At 37.1% G+C, this 24260-nt stretch overlaps 1 protein-coding gene across 2 annotated transcripts; it reads left to right on the top strand.

Annotated features, from left to right (window-relative positions):
* The first annotated feature begins 1427 nt into the window (after nucleotides 1-1427).
* LOC149157012 (uncharacterized) lies at nucleotides 1428-22883 on the top strand. 2 transcript variants are annotated; one of them, XM_089438977.1, is made up of 6 exons: nucleotides 1428-1695; nucleotides 2407-2832; nucleotides 20922-21110; nucleotides 21300-21410; nucleotides 21514-21627; nucleotides 21743-22883. In XM_089438977.1, exons 2-6 carry the CDS (start codon nucleotides 2476-2478, stop codon nucleotides 22166-22168), a joined length of 1197 nt encoding a protein of 398 aa, XP_089295103.1. In that variant the 5' UTR covers nucleotides 1428-1695; nucleotides 2407-2475; the 3' UTR covers nucleotides 22169-22883. The 2 variants fall into 2 exon arrangements, with proteins under 2 accessions (XP_089295103.1, XP_089295104.1); XM_089438978.1 differs by having other exon boundaries at nucleotides 1431-1695; nucleotides 21009-21110.
* The last annotated feature ends 1377 nt before the right edge of the window (nucleotides 22884-24260 follow it).

Raw genomic sequence — 24260 nt, 5'->3', positions numbered from 1 at the left:
CAAGGAGGGACCTATTTCACCAATGTTTCCAAGCAGACATGGTGCTTAGTTTTAGAGGAGTGTTTTGCCAAGGCCGAAGTACGACATCTTTCATTCCTAATATCAGCTCCATGTTCCTTGAGTCTTGTCTGCAAGGAGTGACCTGTTTCACCAATGTTTCCAAGCAGACATGGTGCTTAGTTTTAGAGGAGTGTTCTGCCAAGGCCGAAGTACGAGATCTTTCATTCCTAATATCAGCTCCATGTTCCTTGAGTCTTGTCTGCAAGGAGCGCCCTGTTTCATCATTGTTTCCAAGCAGACATGGTGCTTAGTTTTAGAGGAGTTTTCTGCCAAGGCCGAAGTACGAGATCTTTCATTCCTAATATCAGCTCCATGTTCCTTGAGTCTTGTCTGCAAGGAGCGACCTGTTTCACCAATGTTTCCAAGCAGACATGGTGCTTAGTTTTAGAGGAGTTTTCTGCCAAGGCTGAAGTACGAGATCTTTCATTCCTAATATCAGCTCCATGTTCCTTGAGTCTTGTCTGCAAGGAGCGACCTGTTTCACCAATGTTTCCAAGTAGACATGGTGCTTAGTTTTAGAGGAGGGTTCTGCCAAGGCCGAAGTACAAGATCTTTCATTCCTAATATTAGCTCCATGTTCCTTGAGTCTTGTTTGCCAGGAGCGACCTGTTTCACCAATGTTTCCAAGCAGACATGGTGCTAAGTTTTAGAGTGTTTACAATAATAATTATGATAATAGCTATTACTATTATCACTAACTATTATTATAAACTATTATTATTAAATATTAATTAATATCTATTAATAAATCTATTAATTTGTTAAACCATTTTTAAAAATTAAGCATTTCCTAGTAAATATTCATAATAATGATTACTAAGGTAATTATTACTATTAATTATTAGGTCTTGTTATTAATTATCAAATTATTCAATTAATTATTTATTATTAAGTGATTATTAATTATTAATATTGATTTCTAATATTATCCATATTAATTAGTTTCAATATATTAATTATTATTATTCTTATTAATTTATTAAAATTTTTAATATTTATACAAAGTATTAATATTAATAGATTAAAAATTTAATATTAATACAATTTACTAATAATTAATTTTAATACATTAATTATTATTAATAATAATGAAAAATTTTAATACAATATTACTATTCATTAGATACTAATAAATATTTATTTCATATTATTAAAATTATTAATTATTAGTATTATTAATATTAATTATTAAATTTATTATTAAGGTTTAATAATAATAATAAATAAATTTCATCAATAATTAATCAAAAATTATTCAAATCTGAGATTAAAATTCTTAAAACAAAGTTGACATTCATCTCATTTTAAAATCCACTTTCCTCACACTTATTTAATTCTCTAAATTAAGCTCTTCTACTATCCGCCAAAGGCTTGATGATGGATCCCACCCAGTTGGGATTTGCAACATGGAAGGAAAATGGTTTTTTAAATAATTTTTTAATGAGAATTATCAGCCAAAGTCCTGACCACTTGGGATCTGAAACATGGAAGGAAAATGGTTTTTTTATGCGGATTCTCAGGTGTAACATTTCTTTCCTCATTTTTCTGCGGAGATCGCTCTGAACGTGAAGCCTGGTGAGATTGAATCCTTGTCCAGATCTGCTCATCGACGGTCCCGGCGTGGGGTTGTTTTTGGTAAGTCTTTGTTCTCCTTAACATCAGATCTAATCTAGAATTTAGCACATTGCATTTGGCCTTTTGTAGAACATCAGATCCACAGGTGAAATCTGCTCTTTGATCTTACTGATAAGGGGAATCGAGTTATCTTATCTTATCTGCTCTTTGATCTTAGCTGTTTATGTAAGTTATCTGGGCTGCGCATCCACTATGGCGGCGTTCAGCGAGGTTTCCTAGGAATCTGCTTAAGATCTAGAATTTAGCAGATCGCATTTGGCCTTTTGTAGAACATCAGATCCGCAGATGAAATCTGCTCTTTGATCTTACTGATAAGGGGAATCGAGTTATCTTATCTTTACTGATAAGGGGAATCGAGTTATCTTATCTTTTTTATTGAGCAAGCCCTTATGGGATTTTAGGGTTTTGATAGGTATCAGCTCTTGTAAAGCTGTTGATATGTTGGAACACTTTAATCAGGGTCCGGTCCATGACGATTGGGTCAATTTTTGTTTCCCTTATAGTTCCCCAGTTCGCCCGAATTCAGATATTATTTGTTAAAATTGTAGATTTTTTTGTTAATCAATTGTAGATTTTTTTGTTAATGAATTTAAATTACAAAAGATTATTAAAGATAAATTTATTGACTCTCGTTTCCCGTTAGCTGGACAACCTGATCTTGTTTCCTTTCCTGTCGATTTGAGGCGCTAACAGCACACATTGCTGTTGCAGGAGGGCACTTTACTTATGTTCATCGTGAAGTAGAAGAAACAACATTGACAGGATTTCTTCATCGCGACAATGGTACTTGCCGAGATAACCGCCTTAATTGCATTATTGAAAGGACTCCGAAGCACTTACGACTGGGGAAGTGAAGTGCTGTCAATTGAATGGAAGAATGAGTGCAACAAGTATGTCGACTATCTAGAGGAAGTGAAGCGAGCAGTGACGCCTTATAAGAATTCAAACAAAGGCGGTCTGAAGCTGCTGGAAGGAGAACTAAAAGAGGCTTGGTCTTTTGTCGATGAATGGATGAAGAAAACTGGTCTGGAAAAACAACTGACGTCAGATGCTTTTCGAAAGAAATTGCAGACGTCAAGAGCTACTATTGCTCAAAATCTCCAATTGTTTTGGTTCCAATTGTTTGGCACAGAGCAAGTTAGTATATTCTTGCGTCCTATTCTGCTACTTTGTGTCGTAGTACTAATTATATGAATTTAAATCAATGGCCTATTCTGAGAAATTTCTACTAAGATATACAGTATTTCTGTTTTGTTCAAATACGAGATTGCCACATATACACGATAATCAAGACCAAGAAGCAGACATTTATTCGGATTAATACTCCCCGCTATTACTTCCCGTCTCACCGACTCTCCCATCGAGTCCAATTCATTTATGCACAGGGATACCTTTCTCATTTCTTACCAAATTGCACGTTACTGACACATATTTACTGACAGGGAATGTACTCTATCTATAACATAATAGATAACTTAACTTTTGAGGCTACAATGGATTTCTTTTTATCTATTATATAGATTTTTATATTTATGAGTTTTTATGTTTCTGGTCCGAAATGTTTTGTTCAAAATTTTGTTTTTCAAAAATAATATTTATTGTAATCAATTAACCTTTCACTAATAATCACTCAATTAAAAAATTGCCTTTAATTATGTTGAAAATTTTCATGTATTTATCATAGAAAAATACAAAATAATCATATCACACAAATAATATATTAAAAATCTTAATTTAAAATTAAATATAACATAAATTTTGTTTCAGTTTTATTTCCAAACTACTAGTCCACTATATTAACATCATTAACATCTTTTATGTATCATGTTTCCTAACTTCTTTTATGTATCATGTTTCCTATGTTCCATGCCCACACTAGTGTAGACTGCACCCACAACCATCTCCTTGAGGTCAATCTGTCCGCCAATCTCGTGTGATAGCTGTATTGATGCTCTTGCGGGCATGCACCCAACACCCAACATTTAATTATTGAATAAACACCTAGCTAAGTTCTTAACAAAAATATTTAGTGAAGGGAAACAATGATTTGAATCACATTAATCACAAATAGATTTATGTTGAACAAATTAGTTCATTATTAATACAACTTAGAACCTATTTGGACTCTAGTCCTCGATAATTGCCCAACTGTGAAAATACAGATACTTTGATCCAGTAGATCTACCCCTGGATTGATGCTCGATTTCCTTGCATATTAGAAAGGATTGATGCTCGATGTCCTTGCATATTTTGATCTCTACACTCTCTACACTACTTTGATCCAGTAGATCTGCCCCTGGATTGATGCTCAATTTCCTTGCATATTAGAAAGGATTGATGCTCGATGTCCTTGCATATTTTGATCTCTACACTCTCTACACTTCCTTGGACTTAGCACGGGCTCATTGATATATTGCTCTTAATCTTCTCCCTCTCCCTAGCCTTGCTTTTATAACTTTACATTGAGCCAAAACCCTAACCCTAACTTTAATTGCAAAATTATTAATGACAAAGATTAAGATTAAAACTTATTCACTAAAGTAAATTACTTTACTTTTCTTAAGTTTTATTAGCTCAATAAGCCAACATATTAATATGTGCATTTTCCTAAGTTAAACTTAGGCTACGTACATTAGCAACTCACTCAACCTAAAGCAAGTCGAGTCTCTTTCAAAGAGGCTAAACTCCACATAAGTGATGATGATCAAGTGAGAGAGGTGATCCTCTATTATATGAGGTCTACCACCTCTAATCTATGACTAAAAGCCCTTACTTGAATTTGAATTTTGAGTAGACATAAAGTAAATCCATGTTACAAGCATACCCATTAGCTCAACAACATAATGTGCCAAAATAAACCCACACATGAGTTGTAAGCCTCAAAATGGGATGACATCATTCCCTCTGGGGCTCCAAACACTCCATAAGGCAGTGGAAGGGTTGCAAATGTCTCTAAGCATCATGATCATTTTCCATTTGAGGAAAAACCCTCAAATCAAGCCTCAGAGCAGCTCCATGTGTCCAAAATTTAGTTGTGGGCACCATACACCCTCTCCATGGGTGCCAAGTATATAACTTGGTGACCTCTCTCTCCAACATTGGGGCTCCATTAAGAGCAATAAGTCCTCCTCAATCGTCCTGGTAATGACCATCCTCATCTGGCCTCTTAATCAAGGCATGCCCATCAAGTAGTGTTAAGGGTAGCCTAGGGGCATGCTAGATCCATTGGTATATCATCACAACTCCTCTATGCCAAGCAAGAGAATATCAATGTTCTGACATCTAGGGGTGCTCTAGGGTATCCATCAGCTGCTCATGTCATCAAAGTGCCCAACGCTATACTATAATGTTGGTCAAAGTTGTCATTGATGTCAATATGGCATTAATGAAGATGGATAAAACCCTAATCCTAACCCCAATTTATTGATGGAGTCTTGTAACCCTAATCCTAAAAGACAAATGGAGTACTATCCTTGTCCTATGTGTCATTAATATGGAAAACCCTAGAATTGGCAAATGCTTGGTTGCCACATGTTACCCTAACTTGTGTGATGTATGGAAAGCCTTTGTAAAAACCCCAAGTGCCCTAATCTTATTGAAGTTTCCCTAAAATGATGAATCCTTATATCCTAGAAGCCTTAGCACCTTAATGTGGTTAAAGATATGCTATTCCTATATAGCCCTTGTTGAAGATAATGAAACCCTAGCTCTTGTCCTAATACCTTAGACCAAAAAGTATCAAAATACACAACATCCATAATTACTGTGAAAGGTCTTTAGGACTTCGAACTTTTGAGAAGTAAATAGCTTGGAGAAGTCTCGTCGAAGAGGATAGTGGCAACTATAGATTCTATTTTTGTCATCAGCCCTAGTTACCCAAGTTTTTTTTGAGAGAGAGTTGCCCTGCAATGATGCTTGGGAGGACATCTGGCTAGCCTGTATGATGATGTCTAGATCCTGGAGTAGGGAGGGTATCGTTGATCTTATGGAGCTCCAACCTTAGATACGATACCTAGATCCCTGGGATGGTGTTAGAGCTAAAGCGTGATGGTACATTAGAGGAAATTTCAGTCTAAAAGTGCCCATGAAATTTTCACGTAATTTCCATATCATAATATGTAAATCAATCAAAATCCTTTAAATTTAAAAAAGAGGTGCATGTCCTAAATAATTTTAAATTATTTAATTTTGGTATCTGTGAAATATTTTATTATTAATTTTGGTATTGGTGAAATATTTTAATATTAATTTGGGTATTCACTAAATATTTTATTAATATTATTTACCTACCTAACCCATATGAATGAAAATATCGAAAAAGTTATTAATGCAATGTAAATCTTGGTATTAGAGAAAAAATATAAATTAAAAATGTGGCCCCATTTGACTTTAATAACTATGCCCATAAAAACACAACAACAAAAAAATAGTTAAATATAAAATATAATGAATTTTGATGTGATTATGGCCGAAAGCCTTCTCAATAAACTTGATATCAATAAACTTGATATGGATCACATAAGCCTAAATTCAATAGTTAAAAAGTAATTAAATATAAAATATAAAATACAAAGTAGTTAAATAGTTAAAACTAAAATATAGTTATATTTAAATAGTAAAAAAAGATATTCTATAAAAGACAAAAATAGTTAAAAAAAGGTTAAATATAAAATAGACAAAAAAAACATATTCTAGAAAGTACAAATTACGAAATTACATCTGAAAATATAGAATATATAGTTTAATATAAAATAGTTAAAAAATGTATTCTAAGAAGACAAATTACCAGATTCTAACAAAAAAAATATAGAATATATAGTTAAATATAAAATAATTAAATATCAAAAATAGTAAAATATAGTTAAATATAAAACAATTAAATGGTTTAAAAAAATGTCTTCTGGAAAGGACAAACTACCAAAATCAAGCCAAAAAATATATTTCAGGTGAAATTATGGCTTTAGTAGACAATGTCATTAAAAATACACCAAAAAAATAGTGAAATATAACATATATATACAAAGTCAAATATAACATATAAATATAGAGTTAAATTTAAATATAAAATATATACAAATGGTTATTTTAATAAAAGTGTCATATATTTAGGGATTTTGATAAAAGTAAACAATTAGAAATAATATATGATTTTTTTTTTATTAAATATCATGCTAATAAATATTGTGGAACATAGATTCCCCGATGGGGGTGAGGAACCTGACGCACGGAGAAATTGGCATAAGGATGGACAGTTGACCTCCCCGCCCTTTCAAATCACCTGGTGTACGGGGGAGAGTTATGGCGTCCATGTTAAATACCTCAACTAGCGCGAGAGGCAATGATCTAAGACACTGGATGGGTTATGGAGAGTTCATTTGCGTTGGAGTTTCAATACAGTTTCACATTCCCTGTTGGTATTCTGCTTGCTCGTGAAGGAAGCGTCGCCATTTTTTTGTGCATGGTGGCAACCCAAGAGTTTTTTCCCAGACTCGGCTCTACAGGTTAATATCCTTCCTATTCCAGGGGTGGTATCCTGTGTTTTTTTGCGCATGCACAGTGTGGCTTTCGGAGGTGTCTACTAGTTTGTATTTCTAGTTCATTTGGAAATTGGAAGTTGTGGGTTATTGGTTTCTTAGAGGTTGGTGGAGGTGGTATATTTGGCAATGCTTCTGGGGGTGGTGGTGGCTTTGTGCGTGGTGCTCATTCGTAGGTTGTTGGGCCTATAATTGGGTTGCTCTTTTTCTCAATGTATGGCTTTTTGTCTGTTTTGGGGCGAAGGGAGTCAAGTCCTTGAAGATCGTTGTGGTTGCCTATTGTTGGTGCAGTTGGGGAGGCGCTCCTCGGAGTGCTTCGAGCAGGCTTGGGTATTGCTCGACCCTTCTTCTTTTGAATTTTCAAAATTATAGTGAGTTTATGTGCCAGAGACTAGGGTGGCAAGATTGATGGGGTGGCAAAAGTCTGGTAGGTGTGTGTCGCCGCTTCGGGGAGGGAAGTGCTAGCTCTCAGCCCTGCCTGGGTGGCTGGAAGTTTCAGCCTTGGGTGAGGCAGGCCTTGTGGGTAGGGGTTGGGTGTGTTTGGAAGGCTGTCAGTGGTTCTTGCGTTCTTGACTCTGGTATCGACAGTGTCGTTGCTGGTCTAGCCAGTATGTGCCCATATACACGGCGAGGGCGGTCCTCCATCCCAGCAAAGCCTAACTCGATTAGACACGGGGATCCAGAAACACAAATACAATCTTTGGACCAAGGAGTGAAGGCATCAAGGGCTCGTCGGGGTGGTAAGACAGCGGGGTGCTCCCGACGGAGGGTGGTTTTTGTGCGAGGTGGTCGTGGAGGTGGTGACTCGGTGATGCAGAGTGGGTGCTGGTCGCAGCAACCACATCGAAGCGGTGGTGTGCGTCATGGTGGCATGGGAAGGCGTGGATCTATAGGGAGTTTGGTACCTGGAGTGAGGGAAATTCAACATTTTTGTCTGGAGAATTGTCGCGAGCTGATACAATCCATGCTGGAGTGGTTCGAAACGACCAAACAGATCTAAAGAGAGGAGCATGCTGAACTGGTAGCCACCTTGGAGAGAATGCACTACTTCAGTTCCAAGTTCGAGAATGAGTGGTGGTGGTCTGGCATGGATAGAACCTGCTATCAGAGAAGCTGGAGAAGCTAGAGTCCTGGATGGCTGACTTCGAAGGGCATGTCAAATGATCCTTTCATTCTCCGCCTCCTCTTGGGACAACCCTAGAAAACCCAACTTCCATCACATCGGATGAATAGCATGACTACAGGTGTTCTCTTTGTGTTACTTGTCTTCTGGCGTCTCTAGCCTTCCTGGTTATGGACGATGTCCTTAGTCTCCTTATTGTTTTTTTGTCATATGCTATAAACGGTGATCAACAAACCTGGTCTGGGTGAGATCACATGTTTTTTGTTACTCCTAATGTACATCTTTTTTGACGAATGAATATAATTTCGACTTACAATTTTTTTATTATTGTGGAACATAGATAAAAGTAAAATAATATTAAAAATTTGTCTAAATACATTTTTTATTAACTTGTTGATTTTTCCTTAAGAGGCCACTTTCGGGCTGAAATTCCCCTAATGCTTTTAGGCTGAAATTTCCCCTAATGCCTATAGTGGATAAAGCTTGGAACACACCTTAGTCCCACCTGGTTATATACCTTGCTCAAGTATCTAATTTTTAGCACTGCGTGTGTTGGGACTCTTTGCAAATCATTTGATCTTGAGTTCATTCATGTATATGTATGTGTCATTATGAACGTAGTTCTAAAAATCGGTCGGCTTGAACCAGAAACTGTTCAAATTGGCCAGTTCATTGGGTGACCACTTCAAACTAGCAAGAAAACCTGGTTGAAGGGTCCATTTCGCCCAAAGTTCACAAAAACCAGACCAAACCGACCAGTTTATGATGGAATCGTCCGGTTTCTGGTCTTCCATCATAAATTGGTCGGTTTATTGCCAGGGCAGCTATAGACCCCACATGAAGCAGTTTTGAAGTTGCTTTGAGAGAAATTTGGGGTTGTTTTTTTTCCAAAAATAGCCCCTCCAAGAAAATCATGCCTACCCTCTAATTTGTTTGACACATCTCAACCCTAACAATGTTGGCAATTAATGGTAATGTTAAATTCTTAAAATAAAAGTTACATTTCCTTTACTTTTCATTTTCATCATTTTACTTAAATTTTTAACATTACCATGAAATGACTCAGGATGTTTGAGAGTGGTTTCGACGTCATTGGATTTCATACGAAAAAACTAGAATTTTAGATTTCACTCAAAATTCAATAGACTTAATGGGTTTCAGGATTTCATGGTTTGGGGATTTGCAATGTTTCCATTTGATTCTATCATGTGTGAGGGTATGCGATTGACATTTGATCAAGAGAATGAAGCCCTCTAAGAAACTTGATGTTGGTGGCATTGATTGTTGAACTTCGTTGATGCTGGTGGTATTGATTATTGAACTCCTCTACCAAGGCCTTAACAAGAATGTACTCTTCACTCAAAGAAAAACAATTGGTTAGGCATGCTAATCTTTTCCTACCACATTATAAGGTTGAGGAGATGAACCCTTCACTCAAACAAAAATCATTGGTTAGGCATGTTAAACCTTTTCAATTTCTATCATGTTATAAGGTTGAGCAATCCAAATCTCAAGAATTTGAGGTATATGATGTTTTTGTATCTCTTGTTGATGATCCCATTTCTAGTAGCATTGAATCAATGATGACTTTCATGAGTGACCATGTTGATCAACGATTTGTTTTAATGTCTTGTTTTTCTACTACTATTACTAAAGTTGTAGAGGAGTTTTAAGAGTCCTCAAACTTTGAGCCATATTATTTATGTACCTCATGTTGATGATCTATTTTCTAGTAGTGGTGATGAGTTTGATCATGATGAGGAGTGATCATGTTGTTGATCACTTATATGTAGACTTGTAGTAGGTCAGTGGCCCCATAGCTTAGAGCATTGTTTTCGGACTTTAGAGGCCATTTAGAGCCTCATTGATTATGTATATTGTTGCTGATATGTATTGCACTCGGTGCCATTTTAATATATTCACCTTTACATGGTATATAGATGAGAAAACCTTTCATATTTTGTCTCTATTGGTTTGGAATCATGGTTTTAAATCTTAAAAACAATTTTTTTAGTATTGAAAAATAATTATTTCATGTATTATTTTAAATATCGGTTCATTGAGATCTGACCAGTCTCAGGTTGATAGGTTCTGGTTAAAAACCCGGTTTATTAGGTGGATCGGTCCAGTCACTGGTTCCGGTTTTTAAAACTATGATTATGAATACCTCCCTAGCTGAGAGGGAGTGTTGAAGAATTTAACTAGTGTAAGTCTTCATAATTGTATTTGAGTCATTTATTTGTCAAAAGAACGAAAAAGGAATTGTATTATAAATGAAATTTATTTATTAGCAAGGGTTTCATGCTTTATTTGTTTTATTTCTAGGTCAAAGCCTCCATTGTAGGCTTCTAGGGTTTGTGGCATGGGTCCTAGTCATTGTCATCATGTAATAGACCCTTCTTGGGCTATGTTTATACATAATTTTTTTTTTTATGTAAATTGATTCAAACAAGCCTCCTCCATTGAAAATGTCGCAAGAAATTCCTAATTTAATTTTCCCTTTCCAATTTCATAAAAATACTTGGAGGAATCTAACTGAAGTGATATGGCACTTATCATTTAGTTAAATCAGTTACTTCAAGTAGGAGACACTTGATCTATATTTAGTTATGATTGACTGCTAATTTCTAGCAATCTTGGGCTCAGATTCAGGTATAGGAGGTAGAGGGGAAGGCAGCGGAGGAGGCGAAGGTGGAGACGAACCAATAGACTCAGAGCCGGAACCGTCAAATTATGAAGAAGAGGAGGAGGATGAAGAAGAAGAAGACATGGCTGACCAAAACTTAGAATGGATGACTCAGGGACCATTGGCTCTCCTGGGTGGTTTCCATAGGATGCCAAAGCGTTCGGAGAGAATGCTGACAATGTATGACACCAAAAACATAGTGAAGGCAGAAAACCACTTGGACAACTTCTACCTACAACTGTAGACACTCGAGGTAAGATACGGCGATGTTGCATGCAGATAGAGTTCGTGTACCTTGGATGGTCGCGCAACAGTATGGTATCACAACCTTCCTGTCAACTCCATCCATAACTGGGTCATGTTCAAATGGATATTTTTGGAAAAATTTGCTGATGACAAGACCCTGACCATGTTGCTCAAATAATTGGGAAGTTTAAAGATGAAGTCGAAATAAAAGGTAAAGACTTCAATCAGAGGTTTTTACGCATATTGAATAAGTTTACAGTAGACATGAAGCCTCATGACTCCATCACTATCGACTACTATACAACTGCATTGCCAACCTGTATTGCGCAGTTCGTCAAGTGAGCTGTGAAACCAACATTACTAGAGAACTGCGAAGAGGCAATCGTTGTGGAGAAAGACTTGCGCACGATTAGAGTCATCAAGGATGATGAACCAGTAAAGGACTCCATAGATGCGAGTAGGAAGCCCCAGGTTGTGGCAAGCAAGGGTAAAGACAAGGAAGCAAGTGACATTGAAACCCTTACTCGTCTTGTCAAGAAATTGACAACAGAGATGTCTGAGCTAAAGCAACGAACTATCGAAACATCTGCTAGCAACTGGCCTCCAAGACAATAGAAGGGAAGCATTTCATCAGGTAGCAACCACTTCCTGGATAAAATTTTGCAGAGCTCCAACTCAGTGTTCCATGCAGACATGTTCGCGAACTCCAAGTTTTGCTCATTCCATGTAGACTGTCACCCAGAAGGGACTTGTCCAGAATGGAAACGAGTTGCAAATTTGATGTGTGTCAATATGAAAAACACAGTAAACAATGTGTAGTGTCAAACAAAAGACGAAGATGATGAGGAAGATGTTGCATCGTATGAGGCACCACTTACGGGGCAGGTGATCAACATGTATCAATGCTCACAAGCAACACAAAAAATGAACACCGAGGAGCAGTCCCCAAAGAAAAATGGTTGATATAATCTTACAAATCAAGGGGCTCCCCCCATTACTCAGGAGGAGCGAGAAAGACTGAAATTGCCGATGAGGGCTTGATCCACCAACCGTCCCAAAGCAGAAAACACAAAGCAAGCCGGGGAAGACAATTGCAAACAAGAGTACATCCATGACCAATAAACTGCAAAACACTCCGTCGGACAATACAAACATGAGTCTAACCCCAAACTTCTTAGTGAGTCTACCTGCTCTTGATTACAACATTGTGGAATATATGAAGAAAACTTGTGCAAACATCTCTTTGTTCAAGTTAGCCAAGATTCAAAGTCAGAGGGATATTCTGCTGCATGCACTGGGGCAAACATCTGCAGACAACGTAGCCTCTACTAGCAAGGGAGCAAGCACATCTCCCGATTCACTCACAACTGTGCTTAACACAATCCGGATGGAAGAAGCAAACTCTGCTTTTGCTCCATTCCTGCTTTCATTTGAAATCTTTAACTGCAATGTTCACAACAGTTTGGTTCATTCTGATGCATTAGCCAATATCATGCCACTCTCCACTGCCAAGCAGATCAATGCGCAATGGAGTAAGACATCTACGAAGATCATCCAACTAGACTAAACGTGCGTACCATCCATTGGTGAACTTCGAGACATGATCATCCGATTATCTCATGGTGGTCAAGTTCACCAGTGCATCAACATTGTCATTGTCGACATATCGGAAGCTTATGGCTTACTGGTTAGCAGAGACTAGTCCAACAAGTTTAAGGGGTACTTTTCTACATACTGGTCACACTTGTGGCTTCTGTATCAGGGCAAAAACAATCATATTTGGGTGTTATAAGAGAGATACATGAAACACAATGTCACTCCCATTAATGGTGAGAATGAACTGTTGGATTTCGCGGAACTCACGTTTGACAACTGCCTCTTGCAAACAAAATTGAGGTGTTATCTCGCACAACCGGCTCCAACCCCACCATACACACAGTTGGCTCTCCTTCCTTTCCCAACTGATGGAAATGAAACTTGTACACATTGTAACACTATTAGCAGTAGCAGTAGCAGTAGTACAAGCGCGTCGAACAGTCTGTGTAAAGATGAGCTATGGACCATGTATTTTGACGAATCAAAGACACAAGATGGCTCTGGAGCCGAGTTTGTCTTGATTGACCCAAACCACAGCAAACACTTCATCTCAAGTTGGTTGGAGTCTGAGTGCATGAACAACATTCCTAAATACGAAGCACTCATGTTGGGCTTGCAAAAGGCCATTAGCCTCAACATTTTTGCGCTCAAAGTGGTAGGTGATGCAGAAATCATGATATGGCAGGTACATAACACCATACATTGTTTAATACCTCATCTCAAAAGTTACCAACAAGAGGTATGGTGACTAATATCTAACTTCCAAGCATTCAATATCATTGTTGTGCCAAGAACACGTAATGCAATTGTCGATACCTTACCAAACACAACTACTAGCATGTCACCAATTAGGGATAGATTTACTGTTGAAATTTTGTACAAGCCACTTATCCCTAATAACATAACTAATCTATGCGTTCAAGGATGCAGCAGTTGATGAATATGAGCACGAGTAGTTCCTGCAAGCTGCAGCTCATGAAAAGAAAGGAAACCTCATCCCCAAGGGTGTGGTTTCTCTCCAAAGGCTCTATGACTTGTAGAACCGCTTTAAAGGGTCAAGAAATAGAAAAACCCACAGTTCCACCATGATGAGTGAACAAATCAATCTGGGAACAGACCATGATCCAAAGTTCATTAGTCTCAGTACGTACTACACACCGTAGGAGCGACAAGTTTTTGTCCGCTTGTTCAACCAATACCAAGATGTGTCCGCATGGGCATATGATGGCCTGAGTACATACGACACGCGAATAATCCAACACATGATCCAAATCAAAGAAGGGGTCAAGCCATTACAACAAAAACTGAGGAAAGTACATCTGTCACTTGAACCCCTTATACAGAAAGAACTGGCTAAGTTGTTGGATGCTCAGATCACTTACAAAGTTTGTTATTTTACATGGGTTTCTAATTTAAGTTCTGTACGTAAGAAATCTGGGGGAATCCTCTTATGCATTGATTTCTAAAACTTGAACCACTCCCGGAACTGAAACTTCTGACAGCTTCTGACAAACTTATATAAATTGTCAGGCCAGGTAGTAACTCCACGAATTCAATTCATATTATTCCTTCAGGTTGGTCTTTATTATATGCATGAGGGAGACTGTTCACTTCATCTCCCGATGACTGTTCATATTTCTTATTATTTATTTACATCAATTATATTTATTCACCCAATCCTGATGATTAGGTGTCAACATTCCCCACCTTAATCTGAAGGGATGTTGTCTCGCTAATTTTTGTTGGCTACAAAAATTAGCGAGACAAATCTTGTCTCACCCAATAGTGATCTAGATCCACAATTGGCTCAAATAGGCCACACAAAGGCCCCTGCGTTAGCCTCATCGCAGATGTTGTGTAGTCCATCACACACACTTCCTGGAAGCTGCTCTGATCAAGACGTCTAATCCAACTCAACCTCTGAGAATGACTCACTAACCCTTTCGAAATTTATCCCAGCCTCTAGCAACTAAATCGACCCTCACTCAAGGTGAATCAAACTACTCCTTTGAAGCTGCTTGCGTAGTCCTTGCATAGCCTAATTGAGGAAAACTCGACCCTCTTGTAACTGGCTCTCCAGAACTGGAATCTCCTCTGGAATCACTGTCTCTACCCCTCACTGACTATGCCTCCCCTTTGCCTCAAACTTTTATTCCCTGCTTAGCTACTGCAACTAGATAGCTCGATCTGCCAAGGAAAATTGATCTCTAGATTGTCTTGCTCCAATCCCATTGACCTCCTCTTATAATCTCTTGTTGGCTCACCAACAACCATTATTAAATCCTCATCAATGGCTAAGATCATTTCTGAGTTGAACCATGTGAGTTTCTAGAGAAATCTCACCTATCTGAATTAATTACTGTTAATTAATCACTTTTCGTAAGTTAGACTTAGGAAAAATTTAATTATTGACTAATTAACTTAATTGAGCTATTTTTAGGTGTTTTCTCCCGAAACGTTTTTTGGATTTTAGAGTTCTTGTATTTCTTAGCCTCTCTAACCAAATTCAAGACTAGAACACATGTCTGATGCTACAAAACTAACATATAAAAATTTGCTCTCGACCGGGGAGCTTTTGAAAATGTCGCTCCCGCTCCTGCTTCCCGCTTTTGCTCTAGCTCCCAAGTAGCCTTGGGATTGTGAGACCACTCCTCTCCATGGAGATTAATGGAACTATCTTTACTGGGGCATTGTTGGTGTCAAAGGCTTATCTATGTGGTTAATGTTTTTGACTTAGAAGTTGTTCTTTCTTGTTTATTTCTTCTACATCATTAAACGCATCATTGTGATTTCTCAAGACTACCACAAGGCTACTAAGGTTGATCCATTTGAAGGGCAACTTGGTCACTTGGAGGGAGGACGACTAGAGGTTATTCTCATGTGCTTTCCTTTGTTGGTTTGGGCTAAGTTTTAATCCTCCTTTGTAAGCCATACTCTAAAGTTCCTTAGTAAGGGTTTTGATTATATTTCATGCCATAGTCGATCTTGTGGTTGAAGGCTTTTTGTTTGGAGGGATCCTTTCTAGTGGAGCCATGGTTTCATGATTTTCAATGATTAGCTAAGGGATTAATTTAGTTAATGGGTTCTAATCTCTTGCCCAAACCCACAAGTACACCATAACCGACTTAAGAGGGTTTTCTTCTTGATCTCATCTTGCCACTTGATTTCTCTTGACTCCATCGCTGTAGTAGGATATTGGCATTGACCTTCATATCTCTCCATCACCTGTTTTTCACAAAAAAAAAAAAAAAAAAAACCCTAAAAATTCTAAAAACCTGTTTCATTGAGACTACTATTAACATCACCTTGTGCTTATTTGACTAAGTCTTAGTGATCCTACTAGGGAAACCCCCTTTAAGTCGAAGGAGAGCTAGCCTAAAGTGAGAGGACAGGTTGCTGAGGTGACCTTCTTAAGAGGTCCCCGTTGGATTGTGCATTGTGGATTGGAGTTTTTATCACAGATGTAGAATTTGGGTGGTAACAGGCTGAAAATGGGCATGGGCACCTGGAAATAAAAAATACCATCCAGCTTATGCAAAGGTTGACATAGATTGATACATGATCTCTCTATCCAACACCGGATAGGGCTGTTATAGCTTCTGCTAAGCCATAAGATACATGCTTGCCTTGTTACCAGTTCTAAAACTTCTCTGTTTCTGCCACCCGAAGTTTCACCATTCTGTCCAAATGCTTCTTGTTGGAGGTATGATTTGAGGACCGTGTTAATTGCAGGAGTATTTGCAATAGGGAGAATTTAATTTGCAGCTATATCCTTAGTGAGATATTGGTTCCACAGGTTGTAAATAAATATCATATTTTTAACCTTGAAGTCGTCCTTTTGCTTTAGAAAGAAAGTGTTGTGCTCACCAAGCAAGTTTGTTGCCCTTCCAGTAACATATAGGGCATACTCAAAAAATATTTCAGAAATGTAAAATTCAATGTTTCCAATTTTTGTTTTCTTCTGGTTTATAGTGGAATTGATTTCATCTTCTGAAGCACCTGATCCACTGCATAGAGCTTGTCTTCTGCCATTTGAGTTTTGTAGCCCTTGAGCCAATATTGAATAATTGATAATAACGTCCTTTCTCCATGTAGATGGTCACTCCCCTGTCTAGTTCCCCAAGCTTTATCTTGAAGCAAGGATGGGAGCATAAGATTCACTCCTTGTCCACGCAATGAGACCTCATAGCATTCAGAACATTCACCAGCCTCTCGAATTGCAATAGAGAGGCATGCCAAGGGCAGAACTTGCTTTATAAATGGTCCAAACAACTATGGCAAGTCTGCATTAAAGTCAATTAATGGAGCAAGACAACCTGTTTTGGCTGCAGAATTTATTTTGAAAGACTGCATCCCTACTTCTGCAATCCACCCTGCATAGATTTGTTGTCAATAGGATATATCGAGGACAGATACAGTAAACTCAAAATGTATCAAAACGTATCAGCCCAGTAAGGGATCCCTCTCCAATTTCCAAGCAGACAAGACTACTTTCTCCAGTGGCCCAAAATACCAAAGGAGCATTAGCTGCTGCTACAATTGTAGAAAATCCATGGAGTACTTGCCAATCAATCAATGCATCTCAAGATAGCACATTTACCAGTTTTATAGAACCGATCGCTGCGCAAACGAGCTGGTTATGGAAAAATGACAGATGCGCATAAAAGACAAATCTTTGCATTTCTGTTTCTTCATCATTGAGTTCATTGCAAGTGTACGAGCTTCAATAGCAAAGCTCACAAGTAAAAGGATATCAAACATTTCGAGAGTTGAAAATGTGAGCCAGATTCTGAGCCGAGTCCTTGTCATTGATTTTAATCCCATGCGGCCTGTGTGAAGAGAGCCATCATTGAGTGCTCTGGAAGTAGCTACTGTTTGATCTCGATCCTGCATTTCACGGTCAACAACTCAGTGATTCTTTATGGGCCTAGGTTTTTCACATATTTTCAAAATCGCTACACATGAACTGCTACCTTCTGGAAGTTTTATTTGTGGTGGATCTGCATAGCTCGACCCAATGATGATAACCTCTCTCACAGGAATGGATAGAACACCAAAAAAGAAGTCCTTTTCTTTAAAGAAAGCCCATACGTCCTTTTCTTTAAAGAAAGCTCATACATCTTGACATGGTGCATCTTTGTCATTGATTCCATCTGACACTCTCTTTTCCCTTATTTTCCCTTTAAATGGATTGTGAACCACAGCGAGCCTTATTTACAGGGCTATCCAGCGTTTAATACACCCGGCTGACGCACCTATCCTGTCAACCAGATGGGTATGGGACGAAGATTAGTCGATGACCATAGCCCTGCATCCAAATACCGACGAGGCACAGTTCGGTGGTGGAAATTATTTTCCGTGGTGGAATGAACGAATGATTTTTTTTAATGACTTCTAGGAGACTTCGTGATCCAAGGGACCATCCACTATCACTTAATCTATATTCAGATTTTTTTCTATGCTGGTTATGCTGTTATGGATCTTGAGTAATAAATTTGTTGTTTTGTGAAGTCTTGTTTCCTCGAAAAGCTTACTGAGTCGAAAAGCTTACTGAGACTGTTCACTTTTAGTCTGTCATCAAACTGACCATGAATAACTTCATACACTGCACATTCTTTGATAAAATGTCATTCTGTTTCTACCACCGCTCTGCTGCAGAGAATGCAAGTTCGTTCTTCTCACTCTTCTTTAGGGACCGCCCATCTACCAGTTTCACATCTTAGATGATGAGAGCTAGTTCTCAGGTGTGCAATTAACATCTTGTTTTCTTTGCTTGGCATTTCTTTGAGGGTTCTTTTCACATCCTTGCACTCCTTATCATACCAAGGATTAGTTGGAAGGTATTTGAGATCCTCTTCAAAGGCCTAGTTCTCTTACATTCCTTTAGATATTTGTGTATTAAGGGAATCAACATATTACTGCAAGTATATCTTTTATCTCTTTCGTTATCCTTGCAACCCCTATTGTTTTTTTTTGGCTAGCTGGAGTTGTTCTTTAAGCGCAGACTTGAAGAGCTCTTGATTTTCTTGGTTTAAGATAATTCTCCCATGTTCATAAACTTTCTTGTGTGAGTGTTGTGAATGTGAATGTTCCCCCTTTTGATCTTTTGTATTTATACCAAGCTTAATAAGAAAAGACAAATGGTAAAAGTCTAGCTCTATAGGGTAGCACTCAATACTAAAATTCAACAACTTGGAAATAGACCTTTGAGAAAATATGACATAATCTACTGTGTTTTGCCTATTCCATTTTTTTACAGGAGATATTATTGGACTTCAACCAATTTTTCATGCCATTACATATAACCATGTCATTTAGGCTACAAAGGCCTAATGATTCTGCTTCAAGTGTGAAACCTTCCCTTTCCCATCTTGTGATGTCCTTCTCCAAGGGTGTTCTTCATTTTCTCTAAGCCATAGCAGATTGTTATCCTCTCCCATATCGTTGCCCAACTGAATAGACTGATTGTTTGATGTTTTAGCATTAAAATCACAAATTAGGAATATTTATCCCTTAGTGCTGAAGTTTCAAAGAGGGTTATCAAACTTGAAGATGTCAATTTAGACCATGGTTCTGCTTTACTGTAACTTTCTTGGTAGGTGTCATAAAGAGGGCTATCACCAAAATATGTGAGGTAAGGACCTCCCCAAGAGTTGAACAAGATATACTCAAGGTGTTTGACTAGGGATTCATTTCTTTGCTAAGACTGGAAAGATGTGATGGCTGCTCCTTCTCTTGATAGTCCCTGTCTATATGGTAGGCCTTATTTTTTAGTTCACATGGCTTAGATATGGTGATATATTGTTTACCTTAATTCTGGAAGATTAGAAAGATGTGATGGTTGCTCCTTTTGTTGACAATCCTTGCCTAGATGGTAGGCCTTCTTTTCTTGTGCACATGGCTCAAATATGGGGATATCATTGTTTACCTTAATTCTGGAATCCAAGGTGTGGGTGTGAAAGATACTTTGTTCATTTGCAAAGCATGGATATGCCTTTTCTTCAACCAAATGAAAAGTAACATTGTCTTCAAGATGAATGTCCACAATAAAAGGGAAGAACCTCTCTGCTTGCATTTCAAGTGCCTTTTCTCGGATTAGACTTATGGGGTCAAGAAATATGTCTGACTGCTCGCTCCTTTTTTAACCATTAAAGCAAGAAAGTTTAACTTAAGGTAGAACAATCTCCTATCTAATCAAGATTAGATATGAAGAAGAAGGCCTTACAAAAAGGGATTCCTAAAAGACAAAAACCTTCATTGACAAGATCAATTATGACTTGAATGAAATTCTTGAAGTTCTTGTCAAGGATTCAATAAAAAAACAAAATAAGGGTTTGAGCACTTACCAAACTAACCAGAAAAGATGGAAGAGATAAAACCGTAGACATCTTCCTTCCCTGTAATAGACTTGTCAAATAGATTGATCTTACAAACTAGTAAAAGCGTTGAACTAGTAAAACAAATCCTTAATATCCTAATAAAATAATAAAAAAGAAAAACTCCAAAATTGAGCACCAAAACGTTCAATGGTAGATCTTCAACAAATTGTGTTCGCAAATATCCAACAATTTGATTGAAAGACAAACCTCTATTTATAGAAGAGGCTTCTATAAGGGTGTCAAAGCCTATGTCATTACCATTATAGACGTCGAGTGATAGTGTTTGTGTTTGCACAACTCTACAAATACCAACCATACCAACCATAAGAAACAATTATATTGGAGAACCAGAACCAGAATATGGGCATCCAAAATATATCTTAATGTAGTGGCATTTCCCTTTGTTGGTATTTCGTTCTATATTAATACTCATTTCTTCAGTGTGTGTTTTTTAACTTCAATATAAGCGTGAAGTTTGAATAATAAGTTGAAGTTATATCATGTAGATGTTTATTTTGTATTACAGTAGGTGCTGTCTGTTTCTGAAGATAGGAGGTTAAGTGTTCGCCAGAAAGGTGGGGCACCTTCACCATTTTAAATAATATTTCAAAAGAATTTTTCAACAAATTGAAGTTGAAGTTTAATGATATATTTTTTTTCAGGGGGAGTGCATCCTCCTGAAGAAGCAACATATACAATATATACATCATCTGTATATCAGAATTGTAACCAACATCTGTTGCATACAGGCAACACAGCGTACCGACAAAGCAGCAAAACGCACTGCAAGGCAACCATACAATGAGAATCGATCACCGATGGGGGGCGGGAAAGTCCGCCCCCCCGACCACGTGAGCTGTGCTTGATTTATATTTTCATCTAACCTACTAATTGAATTGTCATGCATGCATTAATTTATAATATTTTATATTATTTACTTTATCAATTTATCACTAGTAAGTAATGTTTACTTCATCTATTTAACCCTAGCTAGTAGTGTACAAGTTGTGGCGTTTCTTGATTTACAATCTGTCCCGCAGGAAGGAAATCATGGAAAGCCCCAGCTAAGAAAGCCATTAGAGAGCGAATTGAACAAGGAAGAAAAGTCTAGATATAAAATTTGGCTTCTTTACAACGTCACAAAATGGACGGTGATTTTCTTTCGAATAGCTTGCTTACAAGTAGTGATCAATTATTTAAATTTCAGACAAACCCTGTTCCATTCTGAAAATTAACGTTTTCGTTGCTGGCCAGGATTCGTGGGACACGTATAAAAATTTGGAAGATCCTACATTATTTGGAAGGTCCAGGCTAGATCTGGCAGAGAAGGAAACATTATTTGGAGAACATATGAATATGATCCGTGAGGTGAATTTTTTATATTTGAACTAATTCATTCCTCAAATATGATATCAAACAAATTATCAGATTGCCAAATATTGACCTGATTTGTTTTTTCTCCTTTTTTTCTGTTTATGTTTAGCAATGTCTGAGAGATTATAGGTGGGCGCTGAAGAAGGATATTAATTGGAATTCAAGCAAGTGTTTGACATCATGGAGCGACGCAGAAGGTTATCTGAAGCGGCGTTCAAATTTTTATCTGGTTCCAGAAACAGTGAGAGAAGAAGAATGGCGCAAACATGTTGACTGGATGTTAGAACGGGTTGACAAGATTTTAGAGGCACGAGGGGAAAACAACAGAGATGTGTTAGAACAGGTTGACAAGATTTTAAAGGCACGAGAGGCACGAGGGGAAAACAACAGATGTGTGTCAGAACAGGTTGACAAGATGTTAAAGGCACTACGGGTACTCCAGGAGAAGGAAAAACAACAGGAGTCTTTTGGAGTACGACCGGTACTCGTGAGACCGGTACTCGTGGGAAAACAAAAGAAGTGGTTTGTAATGTAAAAGGTTGGTTAAGTGTTTATAACAATGATTAGTCTAGGTTTATAGTGGCAACCAGTTGGATTTGATTCTGGTCCTGTTTAGGATAACTTTCATCAGTGATTATCCTATATTATTTAAAAAAAAAAAAAAAAAAAACAAAACAAAACAGAACAAAACAAAACAAAAAAAGAAAGAAAGAATGATTAGGTCCCATGATAAAATTTGACTATGTTGAATGAATATGGACAAAAAACATTCACAAAAATCCTAAGCACTAATTTCAATTGTGTGCTAAGTGAATTTAGGTAATGTAAAAGATGAAAAGTGTTTTGTGTTTATGACAATGATTATGTTTTATGAACAAATTTGACTATGTTGAATGAAGATGGACTAGTTAATTAGTTATGAATTTGACTATGTTGAATGAAGATGGACTAGCTAATTAGTTGTTTTTCTTGAGTGAATTGAGGTAATGCAAACAGCTTTTTGTCTTTATGACAATGATTAGGTTACATGATCCCATTTGACTAAGTTGAATGAAGATGGACTAGCTCATTAGTTACTTTTTAGAGTGAATTGAGGTAATGTATAGATGAAAAGTGTTGACTTTATGACAATGATTAGGTTTCCATGATCAAATTTGACTATGTTGAATGAAGATTGACTACCTAATTAGTTGTTTTCCAGAGTGAATTGGGGTAATGTAATGATGAAAAATGTTTTGTATTTACGACAATCGTTGGGTTCCATGATAACATTTGACTATGTTGAATGAAGATGGACTAGTTAATTAGTTGTTTCATAGTGAATTGAGGTAATGTAAAGATGAAAAATGTTTTTTCTCCACAAGAATGATTGAGTTTTGAGTAGTGGTTGAGTCCTCTTTAGAATGATATGCTAGAGATTAAAAGAGGTGTGAGTAGTATGAGATATGATTTATTGACAATAAATGTAATTGTCACATTTGTGGTTATTTGATGGAACAATAATATGAAGGTAGTTGTGGATAGAACAATTTGCATGTTTTTTTATAAAAGATTTGAGATATTAAAGATAACATTTGACATTGCATTTTCTTTTAGCATTTAAGTTCTCACTATAAATCAGGGTGTTCAAGAGATGTTTACAGTTTCTTATTGTCGTTGTTGTGTTAAATGAATTGCGTTAGGTGAAAGCTGATGTTATCACATTTTAAGTCTTATCCTTGAGGGGCATTGTGAATGTCTTGTGGACATTGATTGTTGGTGACTAAGTTATGATATATCTAGTGTAAATTCATAAAAAACAAGGAATGAGGAGTGTTCCTAAGGATGATGGATGAGGTTAGACAAGCCTACCATTTCCCACAAATCTAAAACATAAAAGGATTAGGAGGTTTGCCTTGCATCTACACATAAATTAAACATGACAACTTTAAAATATTTAAGAAAATAAATGTTTTGGACAAAGGAAAAAGGAGTAAGCAAATTGTCTTGGGGTTGTATGATTGAGTATGAAAGGAATGACAATTCCCAAGTACAAGAATACATGCCAAAACGAGATAGGAAAAGATAGAGGGTCAAAAACTCTACCAAGGAAAAGATATGACAAGGGCACAAATGATGATGAGGGGTGGGATGGTTAAATATGGTTTTTTCCTTTGTGTTATTTAACTTTCGTATGCATATGGATTAACATTGATGGTTATGGATTAAAATGTTGATGAATGTGGTTAACTAATTTTTTTATTTTTTTTTGTCTACAAGCATGCATAACAATCTATATGGGTCGAATAGAGATGGGAGTCTATATCCAAGGCATCAACCTGCTTTATAATAGGGGTTGGATACACTAAACAAAGCTAGAGGGTAAGTCCTAGCTAGTTTAGATGTTTGCTTGGAGTGAGATGGTTAAATCTTTGAACTAGGAATAAAGACAATTTGAAGGACTCAAACATGACATGACTAGGAGGGTGGCTAGTAGGTAGTGTTAAGAAATCTAGAGCAACATATAGATTAGGTTTCTTAAAAATATTTCTCTTTCATTTGACAAATTCTTATGATCAACCATATTAGTTTTGCATTATTATTATTTGTGTTTCCTTTATCATCAAGACAAATGCCAAACAAGAAGA

The sequence above is a fragment of the Pinus tabuliformis genome, chromosome 9, assembly GCF_031772625.1.
Source record: "Pinus tabuliformis cultivar Carrire ecotype Pingquan chromosome 9, CPIR1, whole genome shotgun sequence".
Taxonomy (NCBI): Eukaryota; Viridiplantae; Streptophyta; class Pinopsida; order Pinales; family Pinaceae; genus Pinus; species Pinus tabuliformis.
The sequence above is the reverse complement of the archived record's forward strand: the minus strand, read 5'-3'. Positions and strand labels throughout refer to the sequence as shown.